Raw genomic sequence first — 13,614 nt, forward strand, 5'->3', positions numbered from 1 at the left:
GACTGTTGGTTCGTCTAGAAAGCGATTAATATTACAAAACAACATCAGTTTTTTTTGTGCAAGCCACATAGTAAAGAGATATTGTCTATAGAAAATGCTCGCCCCAAATTTTTCATGTTTTTTGTCCAATTTTTCAACGAAAAGAGAAGAAAAATATAATTTAAAAAACTGAAAAAATTGATGTCAAGAAATTCTATAGAAAACGCCTAGAAATATGAAAATCTACTGATTTTTCTACACCATAATTTCTATTTGACATTTTTATTTTAAAAAACCGCAATAAAGCTCTGAAATTTTTCAGCAGAATCGGCCATAAAACTAACAGAATTCCCCCTAGAATTTCAGTAGCAAATCCACTAGAATTTTCCATCGAATTCGTTACGTTTTTCCATGAAAATTTCTTTCTGAATCAATCCTCCAGATGTCTGAATAAATCATGAGAATCAACAGCGTGACTCATTGTACAACTTTCAGTGGCGCTCCCCCCGGCTCTTCAACGTCTCCTCCTCTCTATTTTAACAGAAATAGGCTCCACAGGTTTGAGCATGACGTCAGCCTTGAGTTTAATGTCCTCAATCCTGACGAACTGATCCTTCTTGAGAACGTAGTGTCTCAGGACAGTAGCCAGAAGTGTCTTCATGGCCATCATAGCGTACCTGACACCAATGCAGTTCCTAGGGCCAGCACTGAAGGGCACGAAGCAATAGGCATGACGCTTGGCAACTTCCTCGGGTAGGAATCTGTCAGAGATAGACGACAATTATGAAGATAATGCAAACATTCAATATTACTATCATTATTATAATTTTTTAAATATTTGGCCACGAGAATTAATTATCATATATTGTACTTCAGGTGATTTAAAATATTTTCCCCAATGCCATCTAGACCGAGTTCGGTCATGAGATTAATTGCATTATCTGTCAAATTTTTTTACCTCAATATTGGCTGAAAAAAAATTAACGTCTGGGTAATGTTGGCTGTCAACGTTGTGGCAATGTTGATTACCAATGTTGCTGCAATGTTGGCTTGCAGCATTGAGGCAATGTTGACTTCCATGAATTATTGAATTCAATTTAAAATATATCGTCATAGAACGCCATTCGAAAGCAAATTGCTAATTTACCAACAAAAATGTATTGACTATGTTGTGACGAAAGCAATTTCCCACTTGTTTTTCTTTAATATTAATAGCCCTCGAGAGTCACTACACGACCCTAGTTGCCCGATGCGAAAAATCACATTCCCGATAAAACTTTTGTGATATTCATTTTCAAGTTATGCAAATATTGTAAATGATGGCTGTTTTCAACAGAAAATCGGGTTTGAAAAAAAGTATAGACCTGTCAGGATCGAACTTGAGGGGCTCCTTCCAGTATTTCTCGCTCCTGTGCATCTTCAGTATGCCAATCACAACTGACGACCCCCGAGGGAGGACGTGATCCCCAATGTCGAGATCCTCGCTGACGTATCTGACTAGGACTGGACCCACGGGGAAGAGTCTGAGGGTCTCCTTGATCGTTCGCTCGAGATACTCCATTCTGTGCAGGTCCTCGTGAGTTATCGCAGTGTCAGTGTTGATGTTGTCCCCGTAGATGGTGCAGAGCTCCTGGTAGCATCTCTCCTGGACCTCGGGGTAATTCGCCAGCATAAGCATCACGAAGGAGTTCACTGAGGCCGTTGTGTCGTTCCCTGCGATCATCATCGTGTCCACCTCCTCTCGGAGCTCCTCGTCCGTGAACTTTGTTCCCTCGTTTGAGAGCTCCATCAAGAGGTCCAGGAAGGCCTTCCGGGGCTTTGTGTCTTCGATTATCGGGGAGTCATTGGCGAGGTCTCGCTTCTTCTTCTTTATCACCTGGGGGTGGGAAGGGGGAGATTAGAGATGCGGAAAAATTTTTAATGGAAAATTCTCCCTCGATGCACGTTCCGCGTGCGCAAAATCCCGTGGAATTTATGTAGAAAATATAAGTCATTATTTTGAAACCAGTATTCAGGGAAAGGTAAAAAAAATTAACGTCGGGACAACGTTGGCTGCCAACGCTGGGGTAATGTTGGCGCAATGTTGGCTGCAAACGTTGGGGCAATGTTGCCTGTCAATGCTGGTGTAATGTTGGGGTAATGGTGGGGCAATGTTGGCTGCCAACGTTGGACCGATGTTGAATTCAATTCACCATTAAATTCAATTTCAAATCCATCATTATAAAAATTTCATTGGCAATCAAATAGCTAATGTATTACCAAAAATATATCGACTATGTTACGACGGAAGCGATGCCTCACTTGTATTCGTACATAAAGTGTTTGAAATTCAATTCCCACCACTTACATCATTTGTTAATCCATGCAAATACTCTATGCACTCTCGCTGGTCCTTCCCCAGTCGTGTATTATTGAAAATAACGTCCGGATGCAGCCAGACTTTGAACATTCTGGTGTACAAAATCTCAAATGTCCTCTTCGCTGACTCTACGTACGTGGGATCGCCCTCTGTCTGGGCTTTCATCGCCACTCCCATCGCAGTCTCGCAGATGATGTCGAGGGTGCACAGGGATATGTAGTTGAAGACATCGAACTCGTCTCCATCGATTTCCACTTTCATCTGTCGCACCATTATCTCGGATTGCTGGGCAAACACCTCCACGAAGGACTCGAGAATTCGGGGGTTGAATGTCGGAAGTATCAACTTCCTGTGGACTCGCCATTTCGATGCTGGAGCGTGGAATTATCCCCGAGGAAATTAGAAAGGTGAGGATAAAACATTGATTAAAATCTTTTAATTGGAAAAAATTGCTTCCTAAGGGTAGAGTTACTTCCGTTTGACTCTTCAAAACTTTCAACCCTAAAGAGCATTTCACCCTTCACCATTTTTCGAAGTAATATAAAGTAATATAAATAAAAAAGTAATATAAGTAAAAAAAAGTATTTTGCAACCGTTCCATCCGTCATTATCTGAGAAACGATTGGTTCTAGAGGAAAATGTCAGAAAACTATTTTTGAAGCTGAGGAAATTTCCTACAAAAAATCTTTTATCACATTTTCTCCTCAAGTCATTGATTAACGAGATATAACTATAATTAACTTCATGAATAAAAAAAAACAAGAATAACGAAAAAAACGAAATAATAAAATTGATGAATCTAAATCTTGATGGATAAATACAAAATTTTGAATAGTTGAACGATAATTTCTTTAACGAGACCTCATATTTAATGCATGAATCATGAATGTTCGTGAACAGCATTGTGGAATGTATATATTTTCATCGGTGTTATACCTATCACTGTTCAACTCTTTGATGCTTGGCACGCACATACGTATAATAAAGCGCTACGGGTGGCTCCTTGTCCCCCACAGGTATAATTGAACGACTTGTACTTGAGGCACGTAGCCACTGTACTTAGTACCTGAAGAATGATAAAAAAAAGTAACAGAGAGAGGAAGGAAAATTCACCTGGTGCCGTAAATAATCCCGTTCCCAGCCAAGGACGTGCAAATTTGTAGAGGTCCTCTTTTTCAATGGTCTTCGGACTCGTGAAGACTATCTGGAGATGATTAAAAAATTAATTAGCTGGCACTTATGATTCTGGTGAGTGGGTAATTGCATAATTCTTTATAAAAGAGGCATTTTGCTTCCGATTGGATGTATTGTATTCGTCAAATCCGAAATTTCCAATTTTTTGGGTCAGGAGGACTAATTTTGGCCTCAGGGGTTCAAATGCTATTTTTGGCCGAAAAAATAATTGCCTACATTGATCGCATCGTTTGTCGTTAAAAAAATTCATTTTAGAATAAAAATTTAGGGAAAAGAAAAAAATTCTAGTGTTGGGCCAATGTCGGGCCAATGTTGGATGCCAACGTTGGCCAATGTTGAATTCAGTGAATCATTGAAATCAATTTAAAATACATCGCCATAGAAATTCCATTCAGAAGCAAATCGTCAATTTATTAGCAAAAATATATTGACTATGTTGTGACGAAAGCAACAACAACAAGTTAACTTCGTTAATTATTGAAAAATAAACGTTTTGACGGGAATTTGACTTTCTGCATGAAATTCCTTTTGCCGTTTTTTCATGACTGTAATTGCCCTCGAGATAAATGCATGTCTTTAAAGTATTGTTTCTTTTGGCAATACTGCGATGCCAAATACAGCGATGAAAGTGAACATTTACCGTGGCAATCTGTGAGTAATGATTATTCTCGGGAGCTATTATGAACTAGGAAGTGAAATTGCGAGAGATTTTGCATATCATTGGGTTTCTCTCTGGTGCTGGGGTATTATGCGTTATTTCATTACGATTACTCAATTGATTTTGACCGTTGTAAGGCCGTTACCTTCAGCTGCTCGGCCTCGCAGACTCCGAAGAATAGGCGACTTCCCAACCAGAATCGAAGGGGTGATGGATATGCGTCCAATAATTCCGTTATTTTGTTTAGTATGTCTGAAAAATTCACCATTTCTTTCTGTGTTCTTGTAAATCAAAATTACGAATTGAGAAAATTGAGAAAATCGTGAATGTGTTAAAAACTATAGTTTTTGAAAAAATATTTCAATGGAGAATTCATTGAATTTTCTATTAGAAATTCAATGAGTTTTTCGCCGATTCCATTGAAGAATTCCGCAGCTTTACTGTGTATTTTTTATAGATGTCCAATAGAAACTATTTTATAGAAAAAACATCAGTAGAAATTAGTCAACGTCAATTCTCCACGTTTTCCCCCTCTATTTTTCTTCTCGTATTGTGAAAAAAATAAAGCAAAAAAATAGAATCCTTCAAAAATATTAGTTAGTTAATTAGAAAGTTCAACAGAAATCCAATAGAATTTTCTATCGATTTAGCTGTATCCAATGAAATTTCTTCGTGCATAGCAGTAAAAAAAAACAAATCCCCATTTTTTCACCGAACAAATGAGTCAGTTTAATAACTCATTTCGCCCCCAATGGCCCCTCCATAGAGACTGAAATTTTTTTTTGAAATTGCGACATCAATTTTCTCAATTCACCCCGTGAAATTTCCACAATTAGCACTTTCTTTACGCGCGAAAACCCTCATAAAGATTGCGGGACTCACCCTCAGTGCTACCCACGAAGACATGAGCATTGCCAATGAACGGAAGTGCCGGTGGTCCGGGAAATTTAGCAGCTGCCCGATAAAGTCGTATCTTCCTCAGATAAAATATTAATAAACTTAAAAATCCCAATACTCCGACTGTCTTGAGGAGCAACAGTACAACTGCCATTTCGAAATAAGAAAATCTTTTCACCTCAAACGTCAACTCTTTCGCGAAATAGACACGTAGCAATCAGTTTTCAGCTACACCTTCGAATTGCTATTGACGACTGTGTAAATTTCTCGTGTGTCCCCGCCTTATCCCCTATTTTGCATGGCACTACGTGCCGAACGACCAACCACTGAACTGATGAAGAGCAGTGAAATCGCCGATGACCTTTGTAGTTTTGAATTTATGATTTACCTGAGATTGATTTTTGGGGACACGTGGAGTACGTCAAGGACGCGCTGAAATCAGCGGGAGTGGGAAAAACAAAATTCCACGATTACGGGGAATCTCTTTGATGGGGAATTTATGGAAGGCGGGAGGTTTTTGCGGGGTACACGTATGAAAAAATTTTATAGAAAAAATTTGAGTGTCTCGGAAAATTACTCTTGAAATTTCAAGTGAAGAAGCTTGACATTTTTAACAACGACAAAGTTACATGAAATTTCTGTAGAATTGTTCATTGACAAATCAGTCAATTTCGAATATTCAAGTAATTCTCGATTCTCAGGTCCATACCGCACTGAAAAACCTTGAAAATTTTAAAAATTCAAACAATTACTTATTGACAGTGATATAATGAAACATTGGGCTTTTTTGCTTCAGAATCGTAAGGACAGTCGGACAAAACGAGTTTCTGTGGGTTATCATACGTGTCAGAAGGGTCAACTAAAATGATAAAAGTTATTTGACTCTTTAAATATAATGACGAGATTATATAGTCCAAATCGTCTAGCTGAGCTAAATCGAGAGGGCCTTGGACAATTCATTGCAATGGAAAATTCTATTGAATAGAAAATCCTGTTTAATAGGGAATTTTATGGATTATTTTCTAATTTTTATTGGATATATCACAATTTTCCTGGACGTAATGAGCGTTGAGACATCCCGACGTCTTAATTGTCTATCGTCAAAAGTCGATTTGGATTTTTATAATATAGAGAGGTTTTTCAATTTCTATTGGATGAATCATAAATTTTTTGGACGTATTCTCCATTATGATATCCCAAGAGCTTCGAAATGACCGAAATTATCAATTAGGTTTCAGGGTTCGTGGTTTTTCCAAATGATTCAATACAAAAGTAACATTCGAGTAAAAATATATTTCTCTCAAATACAATTCACATGCGTACGTGATGAATTTTAGTTATGCACAGAATGACGCATAAGGACAATGCCATAAATTTTAAGACGTGTAAATTCCCTGTTGACGAATCCATTGAGGACACAAATGAGATGTGACAGTGACTAAAAAATAATACATAGGCAAATTACAAACCGGTTCTGTCAAAAGTTCGGTGATTTCGATCTTTGGACTGTGAACCTAAAATTCGCTGTTACATTCACTTCTGCCTTATTTAGCATAAATAATTCAATATTTACAGAACAACATCTAGTGGATAATGATGACATAGAATTATGATTAACAGATATGATAATATTTGCAGGATTTTTGCGGTTCGATCTCTTGCCTCTGAATCTATGAGTTGTAAATTTATTCATTATCTTTTAAAATTATTTATTGGTAATCTTCCCATGAATGATCTTGGCGAAAAATGTCCGACGACGTTTTTTGTGAGAAATTTATTTCCATTTTTTATATCTTTTGATTTAAAGGAAGTTGTATATTAATCTTTAAAACCTTCAGAAACTATTAAAATAAAATTTCTCACAAAAAATGTCGTATTAAATGTTTTCCAAAAACCCATTATCCAATAAATTATCACGAAGCCGATCGTTTTTTCTTTTAATTAATCCAAAATAAGTACTTCAGATTAATCTTCAAATATCTTGAAAACTAGATCCATAATAAAAATGTCAATAAACATTTTTATAGAAAATTAAATGACCTACAAAAAATATCTCTCGACTAAACCTGTAATCCTCCAATAATAATTACAACACTTTACAGCTAATACCTAAATAAAATAACATTAGCCACACCCTCCAATAACTTCACAATTACCCAAAATAACGGCACGCATTATCCTCACCTAATGACTTGATCGTTCATTATTACGCAGGTGTAATACCCCACATTATCACAATTTCAAGTTTACAACTAAAGCCCCTTGGCAATTGAACTCCAAAAACACCCCGAATAATCAATTTTACGGCTTGATCAAACGTGTTTTGTATTCAGTATCATCGTTGATAAATTCACCATCGGAATGATCGCAATTCATCAGCTCCAGGGATTGCTTGGAGTTGTTTTTTGCTACTGATGCTGGATGTAATTTCGTGTGAATATTCAATGGATTTTCGTACTCATGCTCGCCCGGGGGAATTATCGGCAATACGTAATCACTGGTTACTCCTGGGGTATTCCCGAATGATGGATTTTGAAAGTGAATGCTAAAAAAATTAAACGAAGAAAATAAAACGAGAAATTCATTGGGCAATCGAATTTTGATCGTTGATTTCTCTTTTGTATTTTTTTTTCAGTTTCGAAACAGAGACAGGCAAACTCGTAACTCAGAATTATAATTATTTCATTGCATACTAAATCAGTTGGCTGAATTAATCATCAATTAAATTATTGAAATTTGAAATATTTTCAAATTTTAATAAAAATTTGTGAACTTTAATTAATTTAAGGAAAGGTTTTTTAGTACTTCTAAACTTGTGATTTTTTCCGATCCCTCTTTCGAAGGACTGAAATTGAGTGGTATGAATTATTAAACTGATGGTCGAATGAGATTTATCAATTTTCCATTCGGAAGAAACAATTTTCAACCCTGAATTCCTCATTTGATTAATTTTTTCGAGGAGGACGAATGAATTAAGAAAATATTGATATTATAGTTTAACTTTGAACACTCATAGTAGCCTCCCCTTAAAAAATCGAAATAACATGAAAATAAGCGTATGAATGTGTAGAAAAAATCGATGACAAGAGGATTAAAATCGTGATATTAATCGAATTAAAATACCCAAAATTGATGAAATGAATTGTTTGGTCTATTTGGGATGATTAATTACCTCAGATCGTACTTGTTACGGAGTTCCATCTTGTGCTTCTGATAATACCAATAAGCAGATAGCACGACAACCCCGAGAATAATTGTGATGACGATGCCAGTGAGTGGTCCGGCCTGGCGTTCAGTCTTCCCGAAGCCCTCGTGTTTCTTGAGAAGAAGTGAATTAGAATCAAACCTGACGTCCGAAATGTCGGAATGTGGGCATGCGCTGTCTGCATCTTGTTCCGAGCCATCGTGACAAATGCACCGGGGAATCCCCTGACTCTGCACACACATATAATCGCAACTGTGATCCTCGCAATGGTTGATGCCTGAGGGAGGATTAAAAATGAGGATCATTAGCATAACTAGAAACTCAAGCGCAGAATCATGAATAATCATGAATCAATTCGCTGAATTTTCGGAAATTCAGAGTAATAATTTTTCTTCAAATTCGAGATAACGGAACAGGAAAGAATAAATTAACTGCAAATATTCTAGTCTCTAATATTAAAATAGAAAATGCAGATATTATTGGGGCATTAGCATAACTAGATGAGGGAATTTATAGAATGAAGAAGAAAATACGACGAGTCGAAAATGAAATATTTTAATATCCTCTGACATTGGAAAGACTTTGATAATTTGGGCATTTCAGAGAAATAAGAGAGAAGAAAATTACACTTATAAAGTAATTTTTAGAATCTCATGAGAATTTTTTATTAGCATTTCTATAGGATTTTTCGGGAATGTGTAATGAATTCGGACAAAAGCCTTTGGAAAATCTCTAAATATAGGTATAGATTTTTTAAATTCTACTGAAAATTTAGTGATTCCATTGAAAATTCTATAGAATCATTGAAAATAAATGCTAAAAATGATTATTCAAATCATAAAATTCTATAAATGTGCAACTCTATTTGTGTCTATAATTATTTCTATAGAATTCTCAATAAAACCTTTGGTAGAAAACATCTCAATAGAATAAGTTGTACCGAAAATTGAAAAAAAAAAAAGTAAAAATTCTATAAAAATGTAATCGCTCACCAATGGGTTGCCTGGACTCATGCGAAATAACAAAGAGTCCCTCCACATTACTGCTCTTCACCGGGACCTGCACGCACCTCCTCTCCCCCGTCAACAAGCACTTCTTCATGACCCCAGACGTCCCAACCAGCCAATAAACAGCGTCCTCAAACACATTAATCTCCACAGGCTGATGCACCTGATCCTTAATGAAGACTTCCCTCTCCTTTCCCTCGAGTGTCGCCCTCTCGACCACCTGCAGAGCCGCATCAACCCAGTAGATCATCCCCCTCCCATGATCAACGGTGATCCCCGAGACGACCCCCAGCCCCTCCCTCGCAATGTTCACCGAGTTCTCCCCACTGAGCTCAGCCCTCCAAATTTCGCTAGTCGGTCTATCGAAATCGGCAAAATTCGTCTGCGCCCAGAAAACAAGTCCATTCACGGGATCAACAGCCATCGACAAGACGTTCCCAGGATCCTCCAGCTGTACGATGACAGCGCACTTGGTCTCATTGACGTTGCAGACCTTGATGGCCTTGGGCTTCTCACTATCAAAGTAGTAAACATTATCAGTGATCCAGTCGACCGCCAGCACCCTCGGCCTCCCGATGTTCGCAATTCTCCTGTGCTCCCTGGTTCCCAGATTGAACTCGTGAATGCTCCCCAGCAGTTCTGAGCTCCAGTACAACGAGGCCTTCCGCACATTAACATCGAGTCCAGTGACCTGCACCTGCGGCTGCTTGTGCACCACTTCGATGACATCCAAAGACGCAGGTATTCGCCTGATGTCGTCCCTCGTCGCCGTTATAAACTCCACCGAGCCATTGATGACCTTGCAGGTGCTCCTGTCCGACCTCAGGACATACCCGGGGAAGCAGGCGCACTCGTACGAGCCGATTTCATTACGACACACCTGGGCGCAGACGTTGTTCCTGCACTCGTCAACGTCCTCGCAGCTCTCGCCATCCTCCCCAAGTGTGAAGCCCTCCCTGCACCAGCAGACGGCTCCCCCCGGGCTCCTCTGACACAGCTGTTCGCAGAGATTGTCCCTCGAGCAGCTAGTGGTGCAGCCCTCCCCCTCGTCAGAGCCGTCGAAGCAGTCATTCATTCCATCGCAGACGTACTCCCACCTGAGACACCTCCCGCTGGCGTTGCACTTGAACTCAGGGCAGGGGGCGTCATTCTTCGTGACCTCGAGTCCCCCCCAGTGTCTATGAACATCGCAGCCCTTCTCGTCTGAGTCATCCCCACAGTCATCCTGATCATCGCACACCCAGTGCTTCGGGATGCACCTGAGGTTTCCACAGGCAAACTCATCGCCCCCGCAATGACTGCAATGATGCTCGTCATCGTTCTTGGGGCAATCCATCTCTCCGTCGCACCTCTTGTCCATCGGAATGCATTGGCCGCTGCCCGCACACGTGTACTCGCTGATGCCGCAATTTACTGACGACCTGAAGGACTCCCTCCGGCAGTTCAACTCGTCGCTCGAGTCCTCGCAGTCGTCGACAGCATTGCAGATGAGCTCCGCGTCGATGCACTTCTGATTCTCACACGTGAACATTGATTTGGGACACGACCTCCTGGTGCACTTGTCACCCTCGTCGGCCCCGTCGACGCAGTCCTCCTCGCCGTCGCACTCCCACGCGCCTGGGATGCAGCGACCCGAGGGACACCTGAACTCCAGGAGCTCGCAGGTCCTGTCTGCGCAGTTGGCTTCGTCCGAGGAGTCGAAACACTGGGCGACTCCGTCGCAGATCTTGTACGGGGGAATGCATCTTGAGGAGTCTCTGCACTGGAACTCGTCGGGAGCGCAGGGCTTTGAGGACGTGCAGTTCTCCTCGTCCCCTCCGTCATGGCAGTCGTCAATCCCGTCGCACAAACTGCTGGTATCGATGCAGGAGTTGTCGGAGCATTTGAATTCCCCAGACGAACAGTCGGCCTCGACGACGCAGCTCTTCCTGTCGCTACTCAGGGTCATCCCCACTGGGCACCTGCAGACGGCCGTCAGCGGAGCGTCCACCAGGCACACGTGGGAGCATCCGCCGTTGCCCTCCTGACATCTGTGAGAGCTCCCTGATGACGGCTGAGGTGCACTCGTGGTGACGAGGTGCATGATGTCGATGGCGGACGGAATGTCCAATGTCAGCCCCTTGTTCCTGGTGATGATCGAGTACTTGCTGGACCAGAAGAGACGCGTGCTGTTCTTCACCGTCCAGAAGACCTCGTCGTCGAGGATCGCCAGGCTGACGGGTTCTACCAGAGCGGAATGCAGGAGTTTTCTGTTGTATCCGTCCAAAGAGATGCTCTCGATAGCTCCTGTTCCCTGATCCGCCCAGAAGACTCTCCTCGTTTCACGGTCGAATGCCAGAGAGACCCGGGGCCCTTGGAGGTAGTCCACAATCTGCGTCCTGCCACCTCCTGTCATCGACATTCTGTCAATATGACACTTGGCGACTGAGCAGAAGGCGACGTACATCGTGGCGAGCTCTGGTATCAGCAGAACGGTTGTCGGCTGTTCGGGAAAATGAAGGAGGGTCTCGCTGGAGGTCGACAGACTCCTGACGATGATGGTTTTGCGCTCGATGTCAGACCAGTAGAGATTATTCCCCAAGTGATCGAACGCCAGTCCCCCGATGACTTCATGAGAAACCTCGAAGAGTCCGTCGTACTCCCTGGAAGAGGCGTTGAACCTCTTGACGGTCTGGGACTTCTGGTCGACGACCACAACCGCCTCCAGAATGGAATCGTAAGTGGCGCTGCCAATCTCCTGGAACGTGTAGTGTGCATCGATCTCAGGCTTGCCGAGAATCTGGTGGTAGTAATCGATGAAGAATTTCCCAGCAGCGATGACCAAGTGCTCATGCTTGCCGTCCTTGAGCCGCTCACAGCTCTTGCCGTCGATTCCCAGTGCTTTATCAGGAGTGCAGGCACACGTGTAGCTGTGATCGGCAGCCAGCAAGCACAAGCCCTCGCACCGATTCCCATTGCAGGGATTGTGAAGCTCCGGCTTGAGAACAGAGTGGTATATGTGGATTCCGTAAATCTCGTCGACCTCTTGGAGGAGAGTCTTCTCCCCCTTGCCAGTGAACTTGTTGCAGTGATGAATGCTCTTCGTCTTCCAGTCGCTCCAGAAGAGTCTGTCCTCGAAGACGGCTATGGAGAACGGATGAGTGGCGACAGTGCGCAGGACAGTTCGTCTGTCAGTCCCATCCAGATTAATGGACTCAATGATCCCCATCTTGGCGTCTACCCAGTAGAGCCTCGAGTTGGGATAGTCGATGGTGAGGCCGTTGGGCCAGCCAAGGCCCTCAGTGACCATCGGCAATCGTGTGTTTCCATTCATCTCCGCTCTCGATATGTGGGGATTCACTCCCCAGTCGCTCCAGTACATCTCGCCAGTCGCTGGGTGCAGGGCGAGCCCTCGGGGCTTGTCTGTGTCCTCAGTTATGATGATTGCGCAGTGCGAGCCCGAGTTCGTGCAGACGCCTATACGCTTGTAAAGGCTGTCGGTAAAGTAGATGTTCCCCGTTATCCAGTCGACAGCAATTTCCTCGGGGATTCCCAGACCGGCGGTCACGATCACTTCGGCTCTCTGGCCGTCCTCGAACGCCCGGAAGATGGCTTCGTTCCCCATTTTTATGTCCGACCAGTAGATGTAGGTAGCGTCCAGGGAGACCGCCACCACGTGCTTCAGATTCCTGGCGATGGAGAAGTAGAATTCTTTGGCGGAGAGGTAGAAACCGCGGATTTCGGTCTTCGAGGAGAACACCAGGAGGGCGTCCCCGCGGTCCTTCGAGACCTTGCAGGTGCGCTGGTCGTCTTGGAGGTCGTAGGCTATGTCGCAGAGGCAGGAGTAGGTGCCGGGCTCGTTTATGCAGTGCTGGTCGCACAGCTGGGGATCCTCCAGGCACTCGTTCACGTCCGCGCAGGTGGCGTTCAGCAGGCGGTGCCCTGGCGGACAGGTGCACACCGGACCTCGGGGCGTTGGCTGACAACTGTGACTGCAGTTGGCGGTCTTGCACTGCTCCTCGGCGATGCTGCAGACGGTGCCGTGCTCGTCCGAGTTGTCGCCGCACTCGTTGAACGCGCTGCACGTCGAGTTCAGGGGGATGCAGCGGTTGTTGTTGCATTTGTAGAAACCGGAGGAGAGGGTGCAGTTCTCGGGGGCGTGCGGCTGACAATTGTATTCGTCCGAGTGGTCTGGACAGTCTGTCTGGCCGTCGCACACCCATCGCTCCTCCGTGCAGTAGCCGTCGAAGCAGCGGAATTGATTCGCAGTACATGTTTTCTGGGGATTAAGGGGATTCGTTCTAGGGAGGTTTTCATATTTTATGGAGGGGGGGGG

General features: G+C 42.9%; 2 protein-coding genes across 2 annotated transcripts in view; both read right to left on the bottom strand.

Moving 5' to 3' along the window:
- Positions 1 to 280: 280 nt before the first annotated feature.
- LOC107048171 (cytochrome P450 4C1) lies at positions 281 to 5,241 on the bottom strand. The gene is made up of 6 exons (XM_015271232.1): positions 5,073 to 5,241; positions 4,336 to 4,442; positions 3,452 to 3,542; positions 2,327 to 2,709; positions 1,344 to 1,855; positions 281 to 740 (listed from the first exon to the last, which is right to left on the bottom strand). The coding sequence occupies exons 1-6, from the start codon at positions 5,239 to 5,241 to the stop codon at positions 494 to 496; spliced, it is 1,509 nt and encodes a 502-aa protein (XP_015126718.1). The 3' UTR covers positions 281 to 493.
- Positions 5,242 to 6,360: 1,119 nt separating this feature from the next.
- The window catches only part of LOC107048181 (vitellogenin receptor), a 9,963-nt gene continuing 2,709 nt past the window's right edge, over positions 6,361 to 13,614 (bottom strand). The window contains exons 4-6 of the mRNA XM_015271245.1: positions 9,285 to 13,557; positions 8,260 to 8,569; positions 6,361 to 7,632 (exon numbers count right to left, since the gene is read on the bottom strand). Of these exons, the coding sequence (XP_015126731.1) occupies positions 7,389 to 7,632; positions 8,260 to 8,569; positions 9,285 to 13,557 (4,827 nt within the window). The 3' untranslated portion in view covers positions 6,361 to 7,388. The remainder of the gene's footprint in view (positions 7,633 to 8,259; positions 8,570 to 9,284; positions 13,558 to 13,614) is intronic.

The sequence above is a fragment of the Diachasma alloeum genome, unplaced genomic scaffold (assembly GCF_001412515.2).
Source record: "Diachasma alloeum isolate Michigan unplaced genomic scaffold, Dall2.0 Dall_scaffold_00185, whole genome shotgun sequence".
NCBI classification, from domain to species: Eukaryota; Metazoa; Arthropoda; class Insecta; order Hymenoptera; family Braconidae; genus Diachasma; species Diachasma alloeum.

Bases quoted from the DNA above. Each gene is read 5' to 3' on its own strand.
- LOC107048171 (XM_015271232.1), bottom strand. From the start codon at position 5,241: ATGGCAGTTGTACTGTTGCTCCTCAAGACAGTCGGAGTATTGGGATTT. The intron at 3,543-4,335 runs GTAACGGCCTTA...AATCATCTCCAG, and splicing joins GCGAGGCCGAGCAGCTGAAG to ATAGTCTTCACGAGTCCGAA. The intron at 2,710-3,451 runs GTGAATTTTCCT...TCCACGCTCCAG, and splicing joins GGGATTATTTACGGCACCAG to CATCGAAATGGCGAGTCCAC.